We start from the raw sequence: 20,590 nt of genomic DNA, 5'->3' as shown, positions 1-20,590 counted from the left end.
GGTCATCGTTGACAATGTCAAAAGTAGTATATGTGATGTGTGTGCGGTGGCCATGCCAGTTTGTTGGGAAATGAATGTATTTGCTAGTGGCAACCAGAGGTGTACTGTAGCTACAGTAAAAAACGTTGCACCTGAGGTTATGAGTGTCAAGTCTGTGATGTTTGACGTGTGTGTGTGTACTGAAAGTAAGAATCAAGTACAGTCGCCCAGATTTAATAATCTGCTATATGGCGTAATCTTAGACAGGGACAGGCTGTCTTGACATGCACCAGATTTATCACAAGGGCTCAGGCTGGATGATAAATGTGGTTCAGGGACAGACACTTATGCCTAACTCTATACCAAATATTGGTTGGCTTACTTTGGGGCACAATTTTACTTGAGAATTGCAGCACAATGTTGGTGCAAAACAGTGCACCCCTTTCTTACAAACTCAACTCCTTTCCCCTAAGCTCCATCCCTTTTTCTAGCAAATTGTAATAAAGCGTAGAAACCCTAGTTTCAAAATTGCACCAATCTGAACCACTTTCAGATGGATTCTATGCACAGACACATTAACAAGTCTAGGCCAATGGAAGAAGAAATCCATCTCCACACTTTCACTGTGACTTGGTACCAAACACTTGTAAGGTGGACAGGTATATATATTGCACACCTGATGCATCTACACTTGACATTGTATTAAACAATACCCATGCTCTGCAGCATGTCACCAATTTTTTTATGCTTATCGAGATTTGTGTCTCAGCACTACTGTGCAAGGTAAGCAGTTAAGCTAAAGTTCTCTGGTGTCTGCCACCAATTAAGTTTTCAGACGTTTTTGCCCTATGAAGCACTCTTTTGCTTGTTTTTATGTGTTAGCACTGTGACTGCATGAGCTGTCCAAGACACGGCTGTGATTTCTTCTTCTGTTATACCTGATAATGGGAGTGCAGGTCAGGTAACACACCCTTGGGTGATGTCTTTGGACCACCAGTTGTCTGGGTGGATGTATACGAATAAGCTTGTTGTGGCCTGTAGTACCCAGAATATATGGTGTTGAAGTAAATTCTTTAGGTGTGTCAACTATTTTACGCAAAAGACAGCAATCCCAGTGAGCTAAGTGAACCCTGAGCTGTCTCAGGTGGCATGTGTTAAAAATTTCTGATATAACAAAAAATAGTGACTTATGACATATGTGCTTATATGCTGTGTGTATGTGTGCTCGCTAAAAGTCTAAGCCTGTCCTTGACTGTCCCTTGAGTGTTTGTGAACCAATGAGTGGAGCTAGGGATGAGCAAATTTCATATTTTGTAATTCGTTTTTGGTTCGTGTTGTGGTATTTACTGAATTGCGTTATGAATTGCGTTACCACGGACCATAACGCAATTCTATGACGGAATGCATAACGGAATGCCTTTACAGGCATTCCGTTATTCATTCTGTCATAATAGAAGATATGGCATGCATAACGGATCCGTCCGGTTTACGTTATGCTGGAGTCCTTGGAGCTCAAGACAGCACTTGAGACTGAGGAGCTGAGTAACCCACTAGACACCAGGTACTTTACTCATTCACGTTAGACCAGTGGGCCTCAATGCTGTTCACTGATTAAAGTCAATTCACTCTGAGCAGAAATGATGGACGCCAACGATGTTGGAGACTTCAAGGAGAATACTATGCATCAGCCACTGTTGTCACCAGACAAGCCTTTGGTGGTGGTGATGTTGTTACAGTGTGAGCAGTTGTGTCTAGTCAATACAGACAAGTTATAGAGACATTGAAATTTTTGTGGGGATGTATCCACCACTGTTGGCTTTTGTTTCAATAATATATTTTAGATGAGGAAAGCTTGCCCTAGAGTGTTTGTGAAACAATGAGTGGAGCTAGGGATGAGCGAATTTCATATTTTGTAATTCGTTTTTGGTTTGTGTTGTGGTATTTACTGAATTGCGTAATGAATTCCGTTACCACGGACCATAACGCAATTCTATGACGGAATGCATAACGGAATGCCTTTAGAGGCATTCCATTATTCATTCTGTCATAATAGAAGTCTATGGCATGCATAACGGATCATTGATCAGGCACCCGGGGACAATGCGCGGGGGGGGGGGGGGGCCTTCCTGTGAGATCCAGCCCCCTGGATCTCACAGGCCGGAAGCTGTATGAGTAATACACACTGCATTACTCATACAGCCAATGTATTCCAATACAGAATGCATTGTCCCACCAAAAGTTGAAGTCCTAAAGTGGGACAAAAAATAAAGTGAACAAAAAAAGTTGAAAAAAAAGTTTTCCCCACACAAAAATTAAGTTTCAAGTAAAAAAAAAACTAAAAAAAAACTTTATTTCCCCCAAATAAAGTTAAAAGAAAATAGGTAAAAAATAGGAAAAAATAAATAAAAGTTGACATATTAGGTATTGCCGCATCCGTATCGACCGGCTCTATAAACATATCACATGACCTAACCCCTCAGATGAACACCGTAAAAAAAACTTAAAAAAAACTGTTAAATAAACCATTTTTTTGTCACTTTACATCACAAAAAGTACAACAGTAAGCGATCAAAAAGGCGTATGCCCACCAAAATAGTACCAATCTAACCGTCACCTCATCCCGCAAAAAATGAGCCCCTATCTAAGACAATCGCCCAAAAAATAAAAAAAACATGGCTCAGAATATGGAGACACTAAAACATAATTTTTTTGTTTTTAAAAAGCTGTTATTGTGTAAAACTTAAGTAAATTAAAAAAAGTATACATATTAGGTATCGCCGCGTCTGTAATAACCTGCTCTATAAAAATATCACATGACCTAACCCCTCAGGTGAATACCGTAAATATAAAAATATAAAAACGGTGTAAAAAATTTGTCACCTTACATCACAAAAAGTGTAATAGCAAGCGATCAAAAAGTCATATGCACCCCAAAATAATGCCAATCAAACCGTTATCTCATCCCTACCTAAGATAATCACCCAAAAACTGAAAAAACTATGTCTCTCAGACTATGGAAACACTAAAACATGATTATTTTTTTTTTGTTTCAATTTTTTTTATACATATTAGGTATCGCCACATCCGTGACAACCTGCTCTATAAAAATACCACTTGATCTAACCTGTCAGATGAATGTTGTAACTAACTAAAAAAAAAGCGGTGCCAAAACAGCTATTTCTTGTTACCTTGCCTCACAACAAGTGTAATATAGAGCAACCAAAAATCATATGTACCCTAAACTAGTACCAACAAAACTGCCACCCTATCCTGTAGTTTCTAAAATGGGGTCACTTTTTTGGAGTTTCTACTCTAGGGGTGCATCAGGGGAGCTTCAAATGGGACATGGTGTCAAAAAACCAGTCCAGCAAAATCTGCCTTCCAAAAACCGTATGACATTTTCTTCTGCGCCCTGCCGTGTGCCCGTACAGCAGTTTACGACCACATATGGGGTGTTTCTGTAAACTACAGAATCAGGGCCATAAATATTGAGTTTTGTTTGGCTGTTAACCCTTGCTTTGTAACTGGAAAAAAATATTAAAATGGAAAATCTGCCAAAAAAGTGAAATTTTGAAATTGTATCTCTATTTTCCATTAATTCTTGTGGAACACCTAAAGGGTTAACGACGTTTGTAAAATCAGTTTTGAATACCTTGAGGGGTGTAGTTTATAGAATGGGGTCATTTTTGGGTGGTTTCTATTATGTAAGCCTCACAAAGTGACTTCAGACCTGAACTGGTCCTTAAAAAGTGGGTTTTTGAAAATTTGTAACATCCCCAAAAAATAAAATATCATTCCCAAAATGATCCAAACATAAATTAGACATATGGGGAATGTAAAGTAATAACTATTTATGTAGGTATTACTATGTATTATAGAAGTAGAGAAATTGAAACTAAAAAATTTGCTAATTTTTATTTTATTTTTTGTAAATTTTGTATTTTTTTTATAAATAAAAATGTTATTTTTTTTACTCCATTTTACCAGTGTCATGAAGTACAATATGTGACGAAAAAACAATCTCAGAATGTCCTGGATAAGTCAAAGCGTTTTAAAGTTATCACCACATAAAGCGACACTGGTCAGATTTGCAAAAAATTGCCTGGTCCTTAAGGTGAAAATGAGCCCGGTCCCTAAGGGGTTAAATGCCCTTCATGATATATCACTGTAGCGTGAACTTTACGTTTTCACTCGAGAGCCAAATATCCCTAACTTTTTGAGAGTAGTGGATAACACAGTACGGAATATACAGTAGATGAAGGGTAAAATAAACAACATATTGTCAAGCAAGAATCTAAATAAAAGTGATACATATATTGCAAGGAGTGGTCAGAGCGGTATCACATTCCTTAAACAGCAAGTACAGAAGCTTCATGGTTGATAGCGGAGAAGTTGGATATTAAAGTCATGAGGAGAGAGGACTGTAGAGAAGGATGCGCACAACACACCCTAAACTTTCTGGAGTTTAGCTGGCATCCTCTATTTTTAAATACAAAATGAGGCTAGGAGGGCGATCTCTCTTCCATCGGAGAGCTATCACCTTGCGAGCCATAAACAATACTTCCCTCAAAAAGATTCTAAAGTGACCCAAAGTTCACAAGAGAAAGGGCATCCATAACCTCTCTCCAAAACGAATTCATATTACAACATACCATCATTAAATGACAAAAATCCGCTTGCGAGGCATCACATCTGTGACAATTAGAATGTGGGAGGCAACCCAATTTGTAGTCTGGTTGGGGATAAATAACAATGGTGAATGATAAACAGTTGTATTAGTTTATTATGGCAGACGGGAACAGTGGAGATTCCATTGCGGTTATCCAGTCCACACTAGTTAAAAAAGGAATATGTTCCTTCCACTTAAATGGGTTATCCAGGAAAAGATATTTATGATATCCTCAGGATAGGTCATCAGTATCAGATCTGCAGGGATGCAACACCTGGGAACCCCACCGATTAGCTGTTAGAGGAGGCCTTGAGTGCCTCTTCTTGGGCCAGTGACATCACTGTACATTAGTCACATGGCCTAGTTGCAGCTCATCCCCATTCAAGACAATAGGGCTGAGCTGCAATGCCACAATATGATGTATGGAGCTATCCTTGCAAAGCTGCCAGGAGCCTGCAGAGCTTTGGTAAGAGCAGCACCTGAAACAGCTGATCAGCAGGGGTGCTGCAACTTGGACTCTGGCTCATGTGAGGATAAAGGCTGTATTACTCAGTACGATATTTCAACCGATAATCGCTAACGAGTGTTCACATGATCACTTAGCGCGATCTGCACTGGCCGTCGGCAGATCGTGCTAATAACTATTTGCCGCCGGCAAATCCCTACATAGTATGGGGATGAGTGATGGCATAGCGATGCTGCGGAGGAAATTACTGTATGTAAAAGCATCGGTCTCCTCCGCTAGATAGCAAGCGATTGCCGGGAGGGAATGCTTTCCTCCCGACAATCGCTTGTTGTTCTGCCTGTCAAACACAGGCTTAAAAGCTATTTACACCTTCAGGGGCAATTTTTGCTAAAATCCTTTTTTTCAATTGGTCTTTATTAAAAACATTGAGCTCTTCTGTCACAAAGGGTTTAACTGTTTTTCTAGCTGTGTGAATCCTACTTTCACTTTGTTCTGGCCACCTAATAACTCTTATCTCTAAATTACTAAGAAGTCATTAACCCTTATTTAAAGGGTTTCTGTCACCCCGCAAAACTCTTTTTTTTTTTTTTGGATAGTTAGATTCCTCATAGTGCGATATAGGAGAATAATAATTAAAAAAAATGCCCCCAAAGGTGTACACAGCCTTTAAGTCATCATTACCTTTTCCAGGATAACCCTTTTAAGAGCTACGAGTAATAATATAAGAGCCAATCTAGAGTCAATGAAATAAGTCTATAGTATAGAAATAATACCTCTCGTTCCCTAGGTAGTACACTGAGATTGCCCTCCAATAATTGCATATGGATTGCATTGTGTAGTTACGAGAATCTATAAAAATGCTCACACGTACACTATATAGCTCCTGCAATTGTGTAAATGATAGAATTGCTCCATCTCTATAATATCCCGTAGTGGCCGTATCCCATAGCCTTAACATGAACTCACTACCCTCCAAGTTTAGCACACAAGAAAAAAATTAAGTATACCCCAAGGGAGCCTCAGAAGGGAGGTCCCGATAATGCCTCAGGTCCTTCGGCGCCCTCTAAACCTAGTTAGCTAGACAGTGTAAAGGATTATCGGTCCTAGAAATCCCCTCCAAAACAGGCCAGAGAGAAGCAATTTGCAAATGATGTCTTAGCAAGTATTCAGAGTTAGGGAGACCAGAATTAGTAGCCCATGATGACAAATATCTCAACTGACCTGCTAGAGGTAAAGATAGAGAACTTCCCCCTATCCTTGGGACAATGTAGCGTAGTCAAAAAAAGTTCCGCAGGTAGTAAAATAACTTTTATTAGATTGACACATCCTTATAGAAGAAGGATTCTACATGCTTTGAATTTACAGTCATGTGAAAAAATTAGGACACCCTTTGAAAGCATGTGGTTTTTTGTAACATTTTTAATAAATGGTTATTTCATCTCCGTTTCAACAATACAGAGAGATTAAAGTAATCCAACTAAACAAAGAAAACTGAAGAAAAGTCTTTTCAAGATCTTCTGTAAATGTCATTCTACAAAAATGCCTATTCTAACTGAGGAAAAAGATAGGACACCCTCACATGTATTCCCTCTTAAATTGGCTCAGATCTCACACAGGTATATCACACCAGGTGCACATAATTAGTAGATCGTTACTCTGCATGTTGAATGAGGCTTGCCCTATTTAAACCTCAGACATTTAGTTTGGTGTGCTCCTGACTGTTGAAGTGAGAGTGAGCACCATGGTGAGAGCAAAAGAGCTGTCAGAGGACTTCAGAAAAAAGATTGTAGCAGCCTATGAGTCTGGGAAGGGATTTAAAAAGATCTCAAAAGATTTTGAAATCAGCCATTCCACTGTCCGGAAGATAGTCTACAAGTGGAGGGCTTTCAAAACAACTGCCAACATGCCCAGGACTGGTCGCCCCAGCAAGTTCACCCCAAGAGCAGACCGCAAGATGCTAAAAGAGGTATCCAAAAACCCTAAAGTGTCATCTCGAGAACTACAGCAGGCTCTGGCTACTGTTGATGTAGAAGTACATGCCTCTACAATCAGAAAGAGACTGTACAAGTTTAACTTGCATGGGAGGTGTGCAAGGAGGAAACCTTTGCTTTCCAAGAGAAACATCGAGGCCAGACTGACATTTGCCAGCGATAAAGTTGACAAAGACCAGGACTTCTGGAATAATGTTCTTTGGACAGATGAGTCCAAAATTGAATTATTTGGACACAACAGCAGAGGACATGTTTAGCGTAAACCAAACACAGCATTCCAAGAAAAGAACCTCATACCAACTGTGAAGCATGGAGGTGGAAGTGTCATGGTTTGGGGCTGCTTTGCTGCAGCAGGACCTGGTCAGCTCACCATCATAGAATCCACGATGAATTCTACTGTGTATCAGAAGGTGCTTGAAGAACATGTGAGACCATCAGTTAGAAAATTAAAGCTGAAGCGGAACTGGACCATGCAACATGACAATGACCCAAAACATACTAGTAAATCAACCAAAGATTGGCTGAAAAAGAAGAAATGGAGAGTCCTGGAATGGCCAAGTCAAAGTCCAGATTTGAATCCCATTGAGATGCTGTGGGGTGACTTGAAAAGGGCTGTACGTGCAAGAAACCCCTCAAACATCTCACAGCTGAAAAAGTTCTGCATTGAGGAGTGGGGTAAAATTTCCTCAGACCGATGTCGAAGACTGGTAGATGGCTACAAGAACCGTCTCACTGCAGTTATTTCAGCCAAAGGAGGTAACACTCGCTATTAGGGGCAAGGGTGTCCTATCTTTTTCCTCAGTTAGAATAGGCATTTTTGTAGAATGACATTTACAGAAGATCTTGAAAAGACTTTTCTTCAGTTTTCTTTGTTTAGTTGGATTACTTTAATCTCTCTGTATTGTTGAAACGGAGATGAAATAACCATTTATTAAAAATGTTACAAAAAACCACATGCTTTCAAAGGGTGTCCTAATTTTTTCACATGACTGTATCTATAAAATACAACTCCAAATGAGTGATATTCTTAGCGAGAAATTGTTCACAATTCTTAGTGTTATAAATTAGACACCTTAAAATGGACTCTACTACAGGTAGATGACAGTAAACTGTTTGGTGCCCGGTATTAGGGCCGACACTGGTTAAGTGAGGTTTAATGCTGTATAGTTAGAGCCGTACAGGTAGAGGATGTTTGTTCCACATTCTGCTTGTTGTTACTTGCCATACCATAAGAGAAAGAACAAATAAACCACAAAACCGTACATAACTGAAGAAAATATGAACGGTTGTGAAATATCTCATGGCATAATCAGATGGGGAATCTGTATAATGTACAATCTCAAATATTACACAGGCTTAAATAGCATCACCTCAAATTGTTTCATGAAGAAGCCTTAACATCCATCTAGCTAGCAGAGTCATTGCAAAACGAGGCTGAATATCTGCCCAAACTTGTTGAACACAGGGGCAGTAGCAGAAAATGAGGTATAGCTAGCTAAACAATGAGATCTATATTACTCCAATTAAGGAGCCAGGCCAGTAATGCCCTAGAAGGGGCTCTTGGTGGTGGTGGTCTTGCTGGGACTCTGTATGCCCGCTCTATCATATACACCATTCAATATATAGCATACAGAAAAGGAGTCTTAAACCACAGTTCAAGAAAAATAGCAGTATCAGTGCCTTTGGCTTTCTCCGGGATTCCCAGGATTCACACATTGTCCCATGTGCTCTATTCTCCAAATCGTTACACTTTTGGCGCCACAGCTTCACTGCATTCTCCACCAAAGTGAGGGGATGACAAATCCTCCAGGTCTGAGATGCGAGTCTTGGTTTGCCACACCTTGTCTCGTAACTACTTGACATCGTGGCAGAGCAGGCCCAGATCCATTAGTACCTCTTTAAGGCTACTTTCACACTAGCGTTCAGGGCTCCGCTTGTGAGCTCCGTTTGAAGGGTCTCACAAGCGGCCCCGAACGCATACGTACTGCCCTAATGCATTCTGAGTGGATGCGGATCCGCTCAGAATGCATCAGTCTGGCAGCGTTCAGCCTCCGCTTCGCTCAGCAAGCGGACACCTGAACGCTGCTTGCAGCGTTCGGGTGTCCGCCTGGCCGTGCGGAGGCAAACGGATCCGTCCAGACTTACAATGTAAGTCAATGGGGACGGATCCGTTTGAAGTTGACACAGTATGGCTCAATTTTCAAACGGATCCGTCCCCCATTGACTTTCAATGTAAAGTCTGGACGGATCCGTCTGAACTACTTTCACACTTAGAATTTTTTTTAAACTATAATGCAGACGGATCCGTTCTGAACGGATCCCAACGTCTGCATTATAGGAGCGGATCCGTCTGTGCAGACATCAGACGGACCCGCTCTGAACGCAAGTGTGAAAGTAGCTATAGTTTCCCAGTAAGTGAGGACTGACAATTATTGATCACTAGCAGCAGCTTGTCATAGTGTTTAACTATTTAATACATAACTGTAAATTTTGTTTCTGTGGCAACTGTGTATATAGCTGAACTAAAGCAGATGCAGAGAATGGCAACCAAGGTAATTAAGATAATTAAGTGTAGTGGCTATTTTAAGGGATGAGTGAATCAACTTCGGATAAAACATCCAAAGTCGATTCGCATAAAACTTAGTTCTAACACTGTAAGGAGCAGGATCTCCGTACAGTATTAGAATTTATTAGCTCCGATGAGCCGAAGTTATTGCTTCATGAAGTCTCACGAGACTTCGCGCAATAACTTCATCAATTAATTTGTACTGTAAGAAACCATTTCCCGAACTCTGGTTCAGTTCCAAATGGTACCTTGGAACTGAACCCGAGTTCGGGAAATGTTTTTTTTACAGTACAAATTAATTTATGAAGTTATTGTGCGAAGTCTTGTGAGACTTCGCAAAGCAATAACTTCGGCTCATCTGATCCAATACATTCTAATACTGTACGGAGATCCTGCTCCGTACAGTATTAGAACAAAGTTTTATGTGAATCGACTGTTTAATTCGAATGTTTAATTCGAAGTCGATTTGTTCATCCCCAGCTATTTTTATACTTTTGAAAGACACAAAATTGTCTAGAGAGGTCTATAAAAGTCGTTAAAGTTTTGCAGAACAATACACTTTATATACATATTTAGTGTTTTGTACACCAGTAGCTAAGAAATAGTTTATTAACTTTAGCATACAAATACATATCTATTTACTAGCCAGGACAATAGATGGAAAAACTTCTTGCCAATTTTAAGCTTTCAGAACAGTTGTCGATCACATATCTATGTAAGAGTTTTTGCACTGGATAGCAAATCTTGTTTCAGTACACTCTCTGTTTTATATCCATTAGTAGCCTCCATATCAGCCAAGATTGCTTCATCCCAATGGAACGTTAACAATGCAGATGGAACCTGAAAATATTAATATTCATAAATATATATAAAATATAACTATCAACACGTTAGTCTGATTATCTAGCTACAGAAAAGTTATGGCTATGCATGCATATCTTTTAATGTAGTTTTTGAAGCCAAATTAAGGAGTGGATCATAAAAGGAAAGAAAGCAGGGGTTGACGTGAGGAGACCTGGGACTTGCAGATCCAGCAGAGCAGCGATGGAACCGGAACCCAGTGGTGGGATCAGGTTTGGCTAGTTCCACACTTGCCGTAAACCTATCCAGAAGCCGGATACTGTCATTCATTGACAGATCCCATTAACTATAATTTGATTTGGCTGGTTTCCAGCATGACTGCCGGGTTTCGGTTTGACAAAAAACAGTGCATGCAGCCTACCAGATACGTTTACTGCAGGTGTGGAACTTACCTAAATATGATCACCTCCTATTGATATGCCATAACATTATATGGATGGGTTCACACTAGCGTTAGGAATTCCATTATGGCTTTCCGTTATAACATTATCTCCATCTACCACCCTACTCGTGCTCTCCGTTCTGTTAGCGACCTAAGATTAATAACCTCCATAATTCGTACCTCTCACTCCCGTCTTCAAGACTTTTCTCGAGCTGCACCTACTCTCTGGAATACTCTGCCCCGGAATACTAGGTCAATTCACAACTTCTCCACCTTCAAACGTGCCTTAAAAACACATCTTTTCAGGCAGGCTTATCAAGCTACCTAAAATGACTTTTGCCAGACTAAACCTTTCCCTCACCAACTCCTCTGGCCTAAACTCGATCCTCTAGTAGTCCCAAACCCGAAGCAGATCGGCCGGCACCACTCCAGTCAGTTCAATAATGACTCAAATCCTACTTATCGCAATCAACTACCTTAGGTGTCACCCCCAATTCCTCATAGATTGTAAGCTCTTGTGAGCAGGGCCCTGACTCCTAGTGTTTCAGTTGCACATTAGCCAGTTACTTTTGTTTTGTACACGAACCCTATGAATTTGTAAAGCGCTGCGGAATATGGTGGTACTATATAAATAAATTGTATTATTATTATTAAATCCTTTCCTGCTCCATGATATACATTTATGTCAATGGAGGGTGAACCTGAACACAAATTGCCATATACTTACAGCATAATGTATATAAGTGCAAAATAATGATTATACAGGTTCAGGGGCTGAGCTCCCGTCATCACCAGCATCTGTCAGCTGTAAAATAGACCTGAAACCCTACTGTAATAACCAGGGATCAGAGATAACTCTGATACTAGGTATTTAACTCCTGTGGTCAATAACAACTACAACATCTAAGGGATTTGACAGAGGGATAGGATTGTCATGGCAGTCAGGAGCATAATAAGGACTCCAGGTCTGCCATATTTTGTACACCTTTATGGGGACACAAAACCAGAAGATTTTTATGTTTAAAAAGGTATTTGTTATCACTGTTGTAAGTATACTGACTTGCAGAATAAAAGGTAATGTATTATTTACGCTGCACGGTGAATGGTGTGACATTTAAAATGCAAACAAAACAAAAAAATCCTGAAATTGATTCTTATAAAAATTAATCAATAAGGCTAGTTTTACACTAGCATTAGAGAACCGCCTGGCTGTTCCAGGGAACAGCCTGCTGAATCTCTCTGCATTCTGGCAGTGGTTATCTTCTGGGTGATTCTCGGAGGCTGGATGAAGACTTGTATGTTTCCAGCAATGCTGCAATGCAATGAGATCTGGCAGAGAACAGCCTGCTGGATTTCTAGCACTAGTGTGAAACTGATCTAAATTATATGTACCCCAAAATGGTGCCACTCAAAAATACAAACTCATCTTGTGAAACATAAGCCTTTATACAGCCATATCAATAAAAAAAAATTAAAGGTTAAAGATTTTAAAACAAAACAATGAAAAAAAACATGACCAAAATTCCCAAGAGAGCTGTGTCATAAACACAATCTAATTAAGAAAATATGGAGAGTCATGTATTACACCATGCACAACAACTTGTACATTTCTGTATACTACTAAAACAAACCAGAACCAGTTCACAACACATTTCCTATTCTGTGGAAAAAATTATCTAATTTTTCTATTGTTGCAGACCCATATTTTTTTTTATATTGCCATTTGATGTACCTGTATGAGGCTTTGTTTTTATTTTTATTTAGTATTATCATCACCATTCTGAGGTTCATTTTTGGCATATATTTTAGGACAGAGGTCATATATGTGCTCTGCCCCTTTATACAATGTCCCGATACGGTTGGCAGCGGCCCCAGGGGAAGGGGGGGTCAGAGACACTGGTATGGAGCACAGAAGCATCACGAAAAACTCATAGCCAGTAACAGGCTGAGGTCAGGGCCACAAGATAGGGGATAACTAACTTACCAGTGCTGGTCTGACCAATTGGGCCACCACTATCCCATGAAGGGGGGGCGTCCTATGTGTAACACCCCAGATGTGGCATGACCACCTTTTGCACCCTCTACTATCTCCTACAGTTTATTCTGTGTCATCATGTGTATTTATTGCCAGGTCCTGCATGATGTATATTTGTATTTCTGATTTAATGACTAGGTGGCAGCAAGCTTGGCAGAGCTGGTTTGCCTAGAGTGGAACCTTCTATCCATTCTAGCCCTCACTAGAGAGGGAGGAGTTTTAGTTAGTGAAGGCCAGTCTAGTTTACCCCTTGCTTGGGGAAGGCAGCAGGCGCTCGTCCCTGCTGGATTCCTGCAGAAGTGAGAATAGAGGAGCCCCTGCAAGGGGACAGCTGTGATCCAGCCATCAGAGTCTGTGAGCCAGCCTCTCTGCTCTGCTGGACCCAGAGGCCAGAGCTGAATGACTCCCAAGCCAGGAAGAAAGTTCCCTGGATAAAGATAAAGATACAGATAGTCAGACTACAGCAAGCCAAGCTCAGCAGAAAGGAAAAGTTTCTATTTAGTCCTGATAGCACAGCAGAGCTAAAGAGTGACAGATGTATCAGAGCCGAATGTGTTTGCCTGCCAGAATTAATGCCAAAGCCTGCTGGTAACCAAGATCAAGTTGGAAGATTGTTCCCTGATGAAAGTTTATTCAAGTAAAGCTGTTAACAACTACCACACACGTCTGGACTCCGTTTTATTTAATCATACCCTTCAACAACTCCCTTTTATTTTGCTGTGGACGATAACCCCTGGGGTTCCAGGATATCCAGGTAGGAGCACCGTGACACGTGCACCGCCACAACACCAAAGGGACACTCTAGGCTACCCTTACACCACTCTGGCATTCCTACACTGAGTACCACCTACCACTAACACCATCTACTTAGGGGGACCCTGTCCCTCGTTGCTGAAATGCAACTGGCATCACAACAAAAACTCTTTCACCTTAAGGGACTGCTGTCCCACATCTATGCCCGATGCATATGTTCCTGTCCTGATGGAGCAGCAGGACAAGAATGTGACCTGTTGCTCCATTCATTCTCTATGGAACAAGCCTAATAATAGGTCACGATTTCCTGTTCTGTACAGGTAACTTCTCAGTAACTCTTGTTATCATCAGAAGCACTAAAGAATTTATTTGTCTTGCACTGCTGAACTTAAGTATTTGTTGTTCAATTACTTTTATTAGTAAGATCTGAGAAATGATGTGATACAACATAAACAAACCTCGATTGCAGGTCGAGGCTGTGTACATAAATAAACATACAATCAAAAAGACTACATATTTGGGAGATGATGAACACTGTCGAGTTATATGACAAGCGGAGAGATTCAGCATCAGGTATATATGTGCAATGAAACCCCGACAGGGAACAACAAAACATAAATACAAGATGGTAGACACGTAAGGCGGAAGGAGGAAGGGGGGGGGGGGGGGGGGTAAGGATGATTCCTGACAAGCAATGTAGTGAAAGACGGTACCAATAAATACTGACTCCAATCCTGCTCAATCGTGGTTAGAATTCCCTGGAGCTCTCACACAAACTCCCAGGAATCCTAAAAAATTATGTAGAGAAAAATGGTCCACTTAAGAACTGGCATCAACCCTGCTCAACCTTTGAACAAAATCCAAGGTGTCCAAATTTTTTTGCATTTGTTAGTATTGCCTGTATCTTCCGCTAAGAGCTCCTCCATTCTATGGATTTTCTCAAAGGTGTTGAGCCAGTCCCTAAAGTGAGGGGCAATAGTGGATTTCCAATATCTAGGTATGACCAGGCGAGCGGCTTGCACAAAGAATTTCAGGAGGCCCTGAACGTGGAGATAGAACCAGGAAACATAGAAAACAACGCTCCCTCCAGGGTCCACCTGGTTGTACTACCGCTGACCTGGTCATAGAGGTCATTCAGGGACTTCCAGAAGGGTGCTAGTCTACTACAAGAACATAAGTATTTAAACACCTGAGAAACAGCAAGAATTCTGGCTCTCAAAAACCTGTTACTGTGCCTTTAAAAAGTCCACCTCTACTCCACTCATTAATCTAACTTAGTAGCATCTGTCTGAACTCTTTAAAGATACCTATCCACCCCACAGTCAGTGAAAACAGAAAAAAAGGAAGATAATCCAATCCTTTAGGGATCAAAAAATCCCAAAGGGAAGGAAGTAAAAAGGACGCCGACAGTGGTGGGATAGTGATTTTTATGAATAGTGGTTTTGGTTATCCTTTTATCCATTGATTATTTAATAACCTATTACTGGTTCGTATGATCGATATTTCTATCGAGTGATCTGAACCTTTCACCTTAATATTATCACTTCTATACGTGTCTACCTTGGACTATTATTCTCCTCACATACTCCATTAGCCTCTACCTCTATCACCCCGAAACTTATAGTACTTTTTTCTAAAATTCTAGGAGTGGCGCTCATTACTTATCTGTTTCTTTCTCTCCATATATTTATCCCTTGGTATTATACAGATAGGGTTGAGATCATCCGTAAAACCCTTGTTTCCGGATGACCCCCTCTTCTCTGAAAAATGGGTAAAAGTTAGTGATAAATATTCCTCTAGCCTTATGAAAATACTGATTACCATACGTAAACGACTATGCTCTGAACTGGTAATCACACTCAAAAGACTACTATATACTGAATCTAACACTAACCATTCCCCCCACCCACTATTACGAAGAAGAAGAGAACTCAGAATTTATGAATATAATATTGTGAGGGATAAGTGCAATAAACTAAAATTAGAACCTGGGAACAGGCACGTCCTGGCTCTAATAACTCCCTCAGACTGGCGAGAAGCCGCATAACCACTGAATTTGGCTCTTACACTTATGCCGATATTGTAAACATACCAAAAAGGGGACTCACCTTTCACAATAGTAGGACACGTAAAAACACTACAAATAATGAGAGAAATAATGAAGCCCCTGTCTCTTCCCATCCAATATACATCAACAAAACTAATAGTATATTAAGGCTTTCCACTCCACACATCCTACTCGTACACTTGTGCCCACTATATCTTCTGCCACAGTGAATCACATTGCGAATGTACTCCCCCCTTCTGCTTCCACCCATGCCCACACCTCTAAGACTGTGGACAAACTTCTCACCTCTGTTCCCATTTCAACCCCCGTCCCCAGGACAGAAATAACTAAGACCCCCTCATCCCCCGCAGTCATCCTAAGAGAACAGGAATCCAGTCTGAGCAGAAACATGGCCATCTCCCTAGTTATAGATACAACACCAAAGTTCGAGACACATACTACTGAAGACCTCCATAAAACATCACTGGTCAATATATAGTACAGACCAAAAGTTTGGACACACCTTCTCATTCAAAGAGTTTTCTTTATTTTCATGACTATGAAAATTGCAGACTCACACTGAAGGCATCAAAACTATGAATTAACACATGTGGAATTATATACATAACAAACAAGTGTGAAACAACTGAAAATATGTCATATTCTAGGTTCTTCAAAGTAGCCACCTTTTGCTTTGATTACTGCCTTGCACACACTTGGCATTCTCTTGATGAGCTTCAAGAGGTAGTCCCCTGAAATGGTTTTCACTTCACAGGTGTGCCCTGTCAGGTTTAATAAGTGGGATTTCTTGCCTTATAAATGGGGTTGGGACCATCAGTTGCGTTGAGGAGAAGTCAGGTGGATACACAGCTAATAGTCCTACTAAATAGACTGTTAGAATTTGTATTATGGCAAGAAAAAAGGAGCTAAGTAAAGAAAAACGAGTGGCCATCATTACTTTAAGAAATGAAGGTCAGTCAGTCAGCCGAAAAATTGGGAAAACTTTGAAAGTAAGGGCTATTTGACCATGAAGGAGAGTGATGGGGTGCTGCGCCAGATGACCTGGCCTCCACAGTCACTGGACCTGAACCCAATCGAGATGGTTCGGGGTGAGCTGGACCGCAGAGTGAAGGCAAAAGGGCCAACAAGTGCTAAGCATCTCTGGGAACTCCTTCAAGACTGTTGGAAGACCATTTCAGGGGACTACCTCTTGAAGCTCATCAAGAGAATGCCAAGAGTGTGCAAAGCAGTAATCAAAGCAAAAGGTGGCTACTTTGAAGAACCTAGAATATGACATATTTTTAGTTGTTTCACACTTGTTTGTTATGTATATAATTCCACAAGTGTTAATTCATAGTTTTGATGCCTTCATAGTCATGAAAATAAAGAAAACTCTTTGAATGAGAAGGTGTGTCCAAACTTTTGGTCTGTACTGTACATCAAGCTCCACCTCTCAATAAAGCTGATTCCAATATCATACTAGACGTAGATGGTCCTAATATCTCTACTTATTCATCGTCTATCGATTCAGACCACTTTTTGGCCCTTCCACCTAATTTGAGAGGACTCTTTTTTAGACAGTCTCCCATACAGTGCGGACTCCCAATCCCACCTCACCATCAAGAAGGATTCTCACCAGTATCCTATCCCTCAGTCCCCTTATCAAGCCATTAGAACCATCTCATCTCAGCACTCCGTCCACCTCTCGATCACTAAAAATCACTAATTTTTATACTCCGGTATCAAGTATCAAGAAAAAACGTTAAACTGTTAAACAAAAGACCCAAACCCCAAAAATCTGAATACCAATAGACCCTACTAGGGTTCGTACCGAACTTTAGGATTTTTGGACCGCAGACCCGAACATTTCCGTAAAAGTTCGGGTTCGGTGTTCGGAGCTTTCTGGGCGCTTTTTGAAAGGCTGCAGAGCAGCCAATCAACAAGCGGTTAACTGTCTGACCTTAGAAGCCATCACAGCCATGCCTACTAATGGCATGGCTGTGATTGGCCAGAGCAGCATGTGACCCAGGCTTTATATAAGCTTGAGTCACGTAGCGCTGCACATCACTCTGCTGTTACAAGTGTAGGGAGAGGATGCTGCTGGACTTGGGATTTCAGGGAGAGAATAGGAGAGAATCTAACTCAGCGATCTACAGAGAAATAGTTGTGTGGGTGCAGGGCACAATCGTTTTACCCTGCCCTAAGGCCATTGACCAAAAAAAACAAAAACTTTTATAATTCTGTTAGTTAGGTGAGTGGCGGCGGCCATTTTATGCAAGCTCAGTGCACCAGCACTGCATCTGAGCTTTTGGGACATTGCAAATCACCATTTCTTTGGCAAACTACAACATCTGGATTAGTCAGTGTGCAATTTAAGCTAGAAATACACGCATCATTTTCTGGGCTTTGAAAAACACACTTTTTTTTTCTTCAAAAAACTGTATTTTCCAGATCTGCAAGTGTTAAATTCAAGTTTAATATATACAGCTTTCATATTCTGTTACCAAAAAAACACTTTTTTGGCAATCTACAACATCTGGATTAGTCAGTGTGCAATTTAAGCTAGAAATACACCCATCATTTTCTGGGGTTTTCAAAACACGCTTTTTGACCAAAAACACTATTTTCAGGCCTTGCAGCAACAGCACGTGTGAAATTACAGGTTTATATACTGCTGTCAGATTCAGTTGTTAAACAAACACTCGTTTGGGCACAAAAAATTTAGTTGGCAGCCTTTGATGCAGATGTCATTGTGAGATACACCCTTAATACATTTGGGTTACATTCAGAGATTTTAAATACCGCCATTTGGTGCACCAATATTGAATTCAGGCCTACACTGGTTCAGGCCGTGCGAGATACACCCTCTACATACAGGGGTTTGATTCAGGGATTTGAAATGCAGCCATTTTGGGCAAATAAATATTTACTTCAGGCCTACACTGGTTCAGACCGTGTGAGATACCCCCTCTACATGTCCCCTCTACAGTCACAGTCCCCAGGACTGTGACGAGGGGACATCCTTGGCGTCTGGAGGAAAGAAGGTTTGTACACAAACATAGAAAAGGATTCTTTATGGTAAGAGCAGTGAGACTATGGAACTCTCTGCCTGAGGAGGTGGTGATGGTGAGTACAATAAAGGAATTCAAGAGGGGCCTGGATGTATTTCTGGAGCGTAATAATATTACAGGCTATAGCTACTAGAGAGGGGTCGTTGATCCAGGGAGTTATTCTGATTGCCTGATTGGAGTCGGGAAGGAATTTTTTATTCCCCTAAAGTGGGGAAAATTGGCTTCTACCTCACAGTTTTTTTTTTTTGCCTTCCTCTGGATCAACTTGCAGGATAACAGGCTGAACTGGATGGACAAATGTCTTTTTTCGGCCTTATGTACTATGTTACTATGTTACATACAGGGGTTTGATTCAGGGATTTGAAATACAGCCATTTGAAATACAGCCATTTTGGGCAAATAAATATTTACTTCAGGCCTACACTGGTTCAGACCGTGTTAGATACCCCCTCTACATACAGGGGTTTGAATCAGGCATTTGAAATACAGCCATTTGGTGCACCAATATTGAATTCAGGCCTACACTGGTTCAGGCCCTGTGAGATACCCCCTCTACATACAGGGGTTTGATTCAGGCATTTGAAATACAGCCATTTGGTGCACCAATATTGAATTCAGGCCTACACTGGTTCAGGCCATGTGAGATACACCCTCTACATACAGGGGTTTGATTCAGCCATTTGAAATACAGCCATTTTGGGCAAAAAATAATCTTTAATTGAGGCCTAGTCTGGTTCAGGCCGTGTGAGATACACCCTTTACATACTGTCGTTCTATTCTACTATTAATTAAACACCCATTTAGGGCAAGATCCTAAATTAGAAAAATATGAGGAAAGCGTCAAATAAGGGACGTGGCCCAGGTCGTGGTGCTGCTGGTGGAGTTCCTGTTGCAGGGAGAGGACGTGGTCGATCTGTGCCAGGTACACGCACAAGGGAAACCCCTTCCTCAGGTGCGAGTAGGCGACAAAACCTGCAGCAGTATTTGGTCGGGCCTAATGCTGCTCTACCAATGGTGAGGCCTGAACAAATACAGGCGATAGTAGATTGGGTTGCTGACAGTGGATCCAGTTCCTTCACATTGTCTCCCACCCAGTCTCCTGCTGAAAGACCACAGTTGGCACCTGCAGCCGATGTCCATCAGTCTTTCACCTCACCCCCTTGCAAATCAGCCAAGCAGTCTGAGCCCCAAGTCATGCAGCAGTCTCTTCTGCTTTTTGATGACTCTGTTAGCAGGGTTTCCCAGAGCCATCCACCTAGCTCTGCCCCAGAAGTGGAAGAGATTGAGTGCACCGATGCCCACTTATCTTTCAAGATGAGTACATGGGAGGACCATCGCAGCACGTCTCAGATGATGACGAAACACAGGTGCCAACTGCCGAGGCTTTCGAAAGTGTGCAGACCTACAAGGAAGGCAGGGGTGAAGACTGGGTGGAAGATGATGTGGAGGACGATGAGGTCCTCGACCCCACATGGAATCAAGGTCATGCGAGTGACCTATGTAGTTCGGAAGAGGCGGTGGTTGCACAGAGCCACCAGCATATCAGAAGAGGGAGCAGGGTGCAAAAGCAGAGCGGTCGTCCTCTAGACAGTACGCCTGCTACTAACCACCGCAGCAAGGGACCGAGCACACCAAAGCCAGCTCCAAGGAGTTCCCTGGCGTGGCAGTTCTTCAGACAATGTGCTGACGACAAGACAGGAGTGGTTTGCACGCTGTGCAATCAGAGCCTGAAGTGAGGCATAAATGTTCTCAACCTGAGCACAACCTGCA

At 41.4% G+C, this 20,590-nt stretch overlaps 1 protein-coding gene across 1 annotated transcript in view; it reads right to left on the bottom strand.

The window, feature by feature from the left end:
• Positions 1-10,072: 10,072 nt before the first annotated feature.
• Positions 10,073-20,590, bottom strand: part of UBXN6 (UBX domain protein 6) — a 278,997-nt gene continuing 268,479 nt past the window's right edge. Inside the window, exon 11 of the mRNA XM_040417750.1 lies at positions 10,073-10,511. Coding sequence (XP_040273684.1) covers positions 10,383-10,511 — 129 coding nt within the window. The 3' untranslated portion in view covers positions 10,073-10,382. The remainder of the gene's footprint in view (positions 10,512-20,590) is intronic.

The sequence above is a fragment of the Bufo bufo genome, chromosome 2 (assembly GCF_905171765.1).
Source record: "Bufo bufo chromosome 2, aBufBuf1.1, whole genome shotgun sequence".
Taxonomy (NCBI): domain Eukaryota; kingdom Metazoa; phylum Chordata; class Amphibia; order Anura; family Bufonidae; genus Bufo; species Bufo bufo.
Note: the sequence above shows the minus strand (reverse complement) of the source record. Positions and strands in the feature narration are given on the sequence as shown.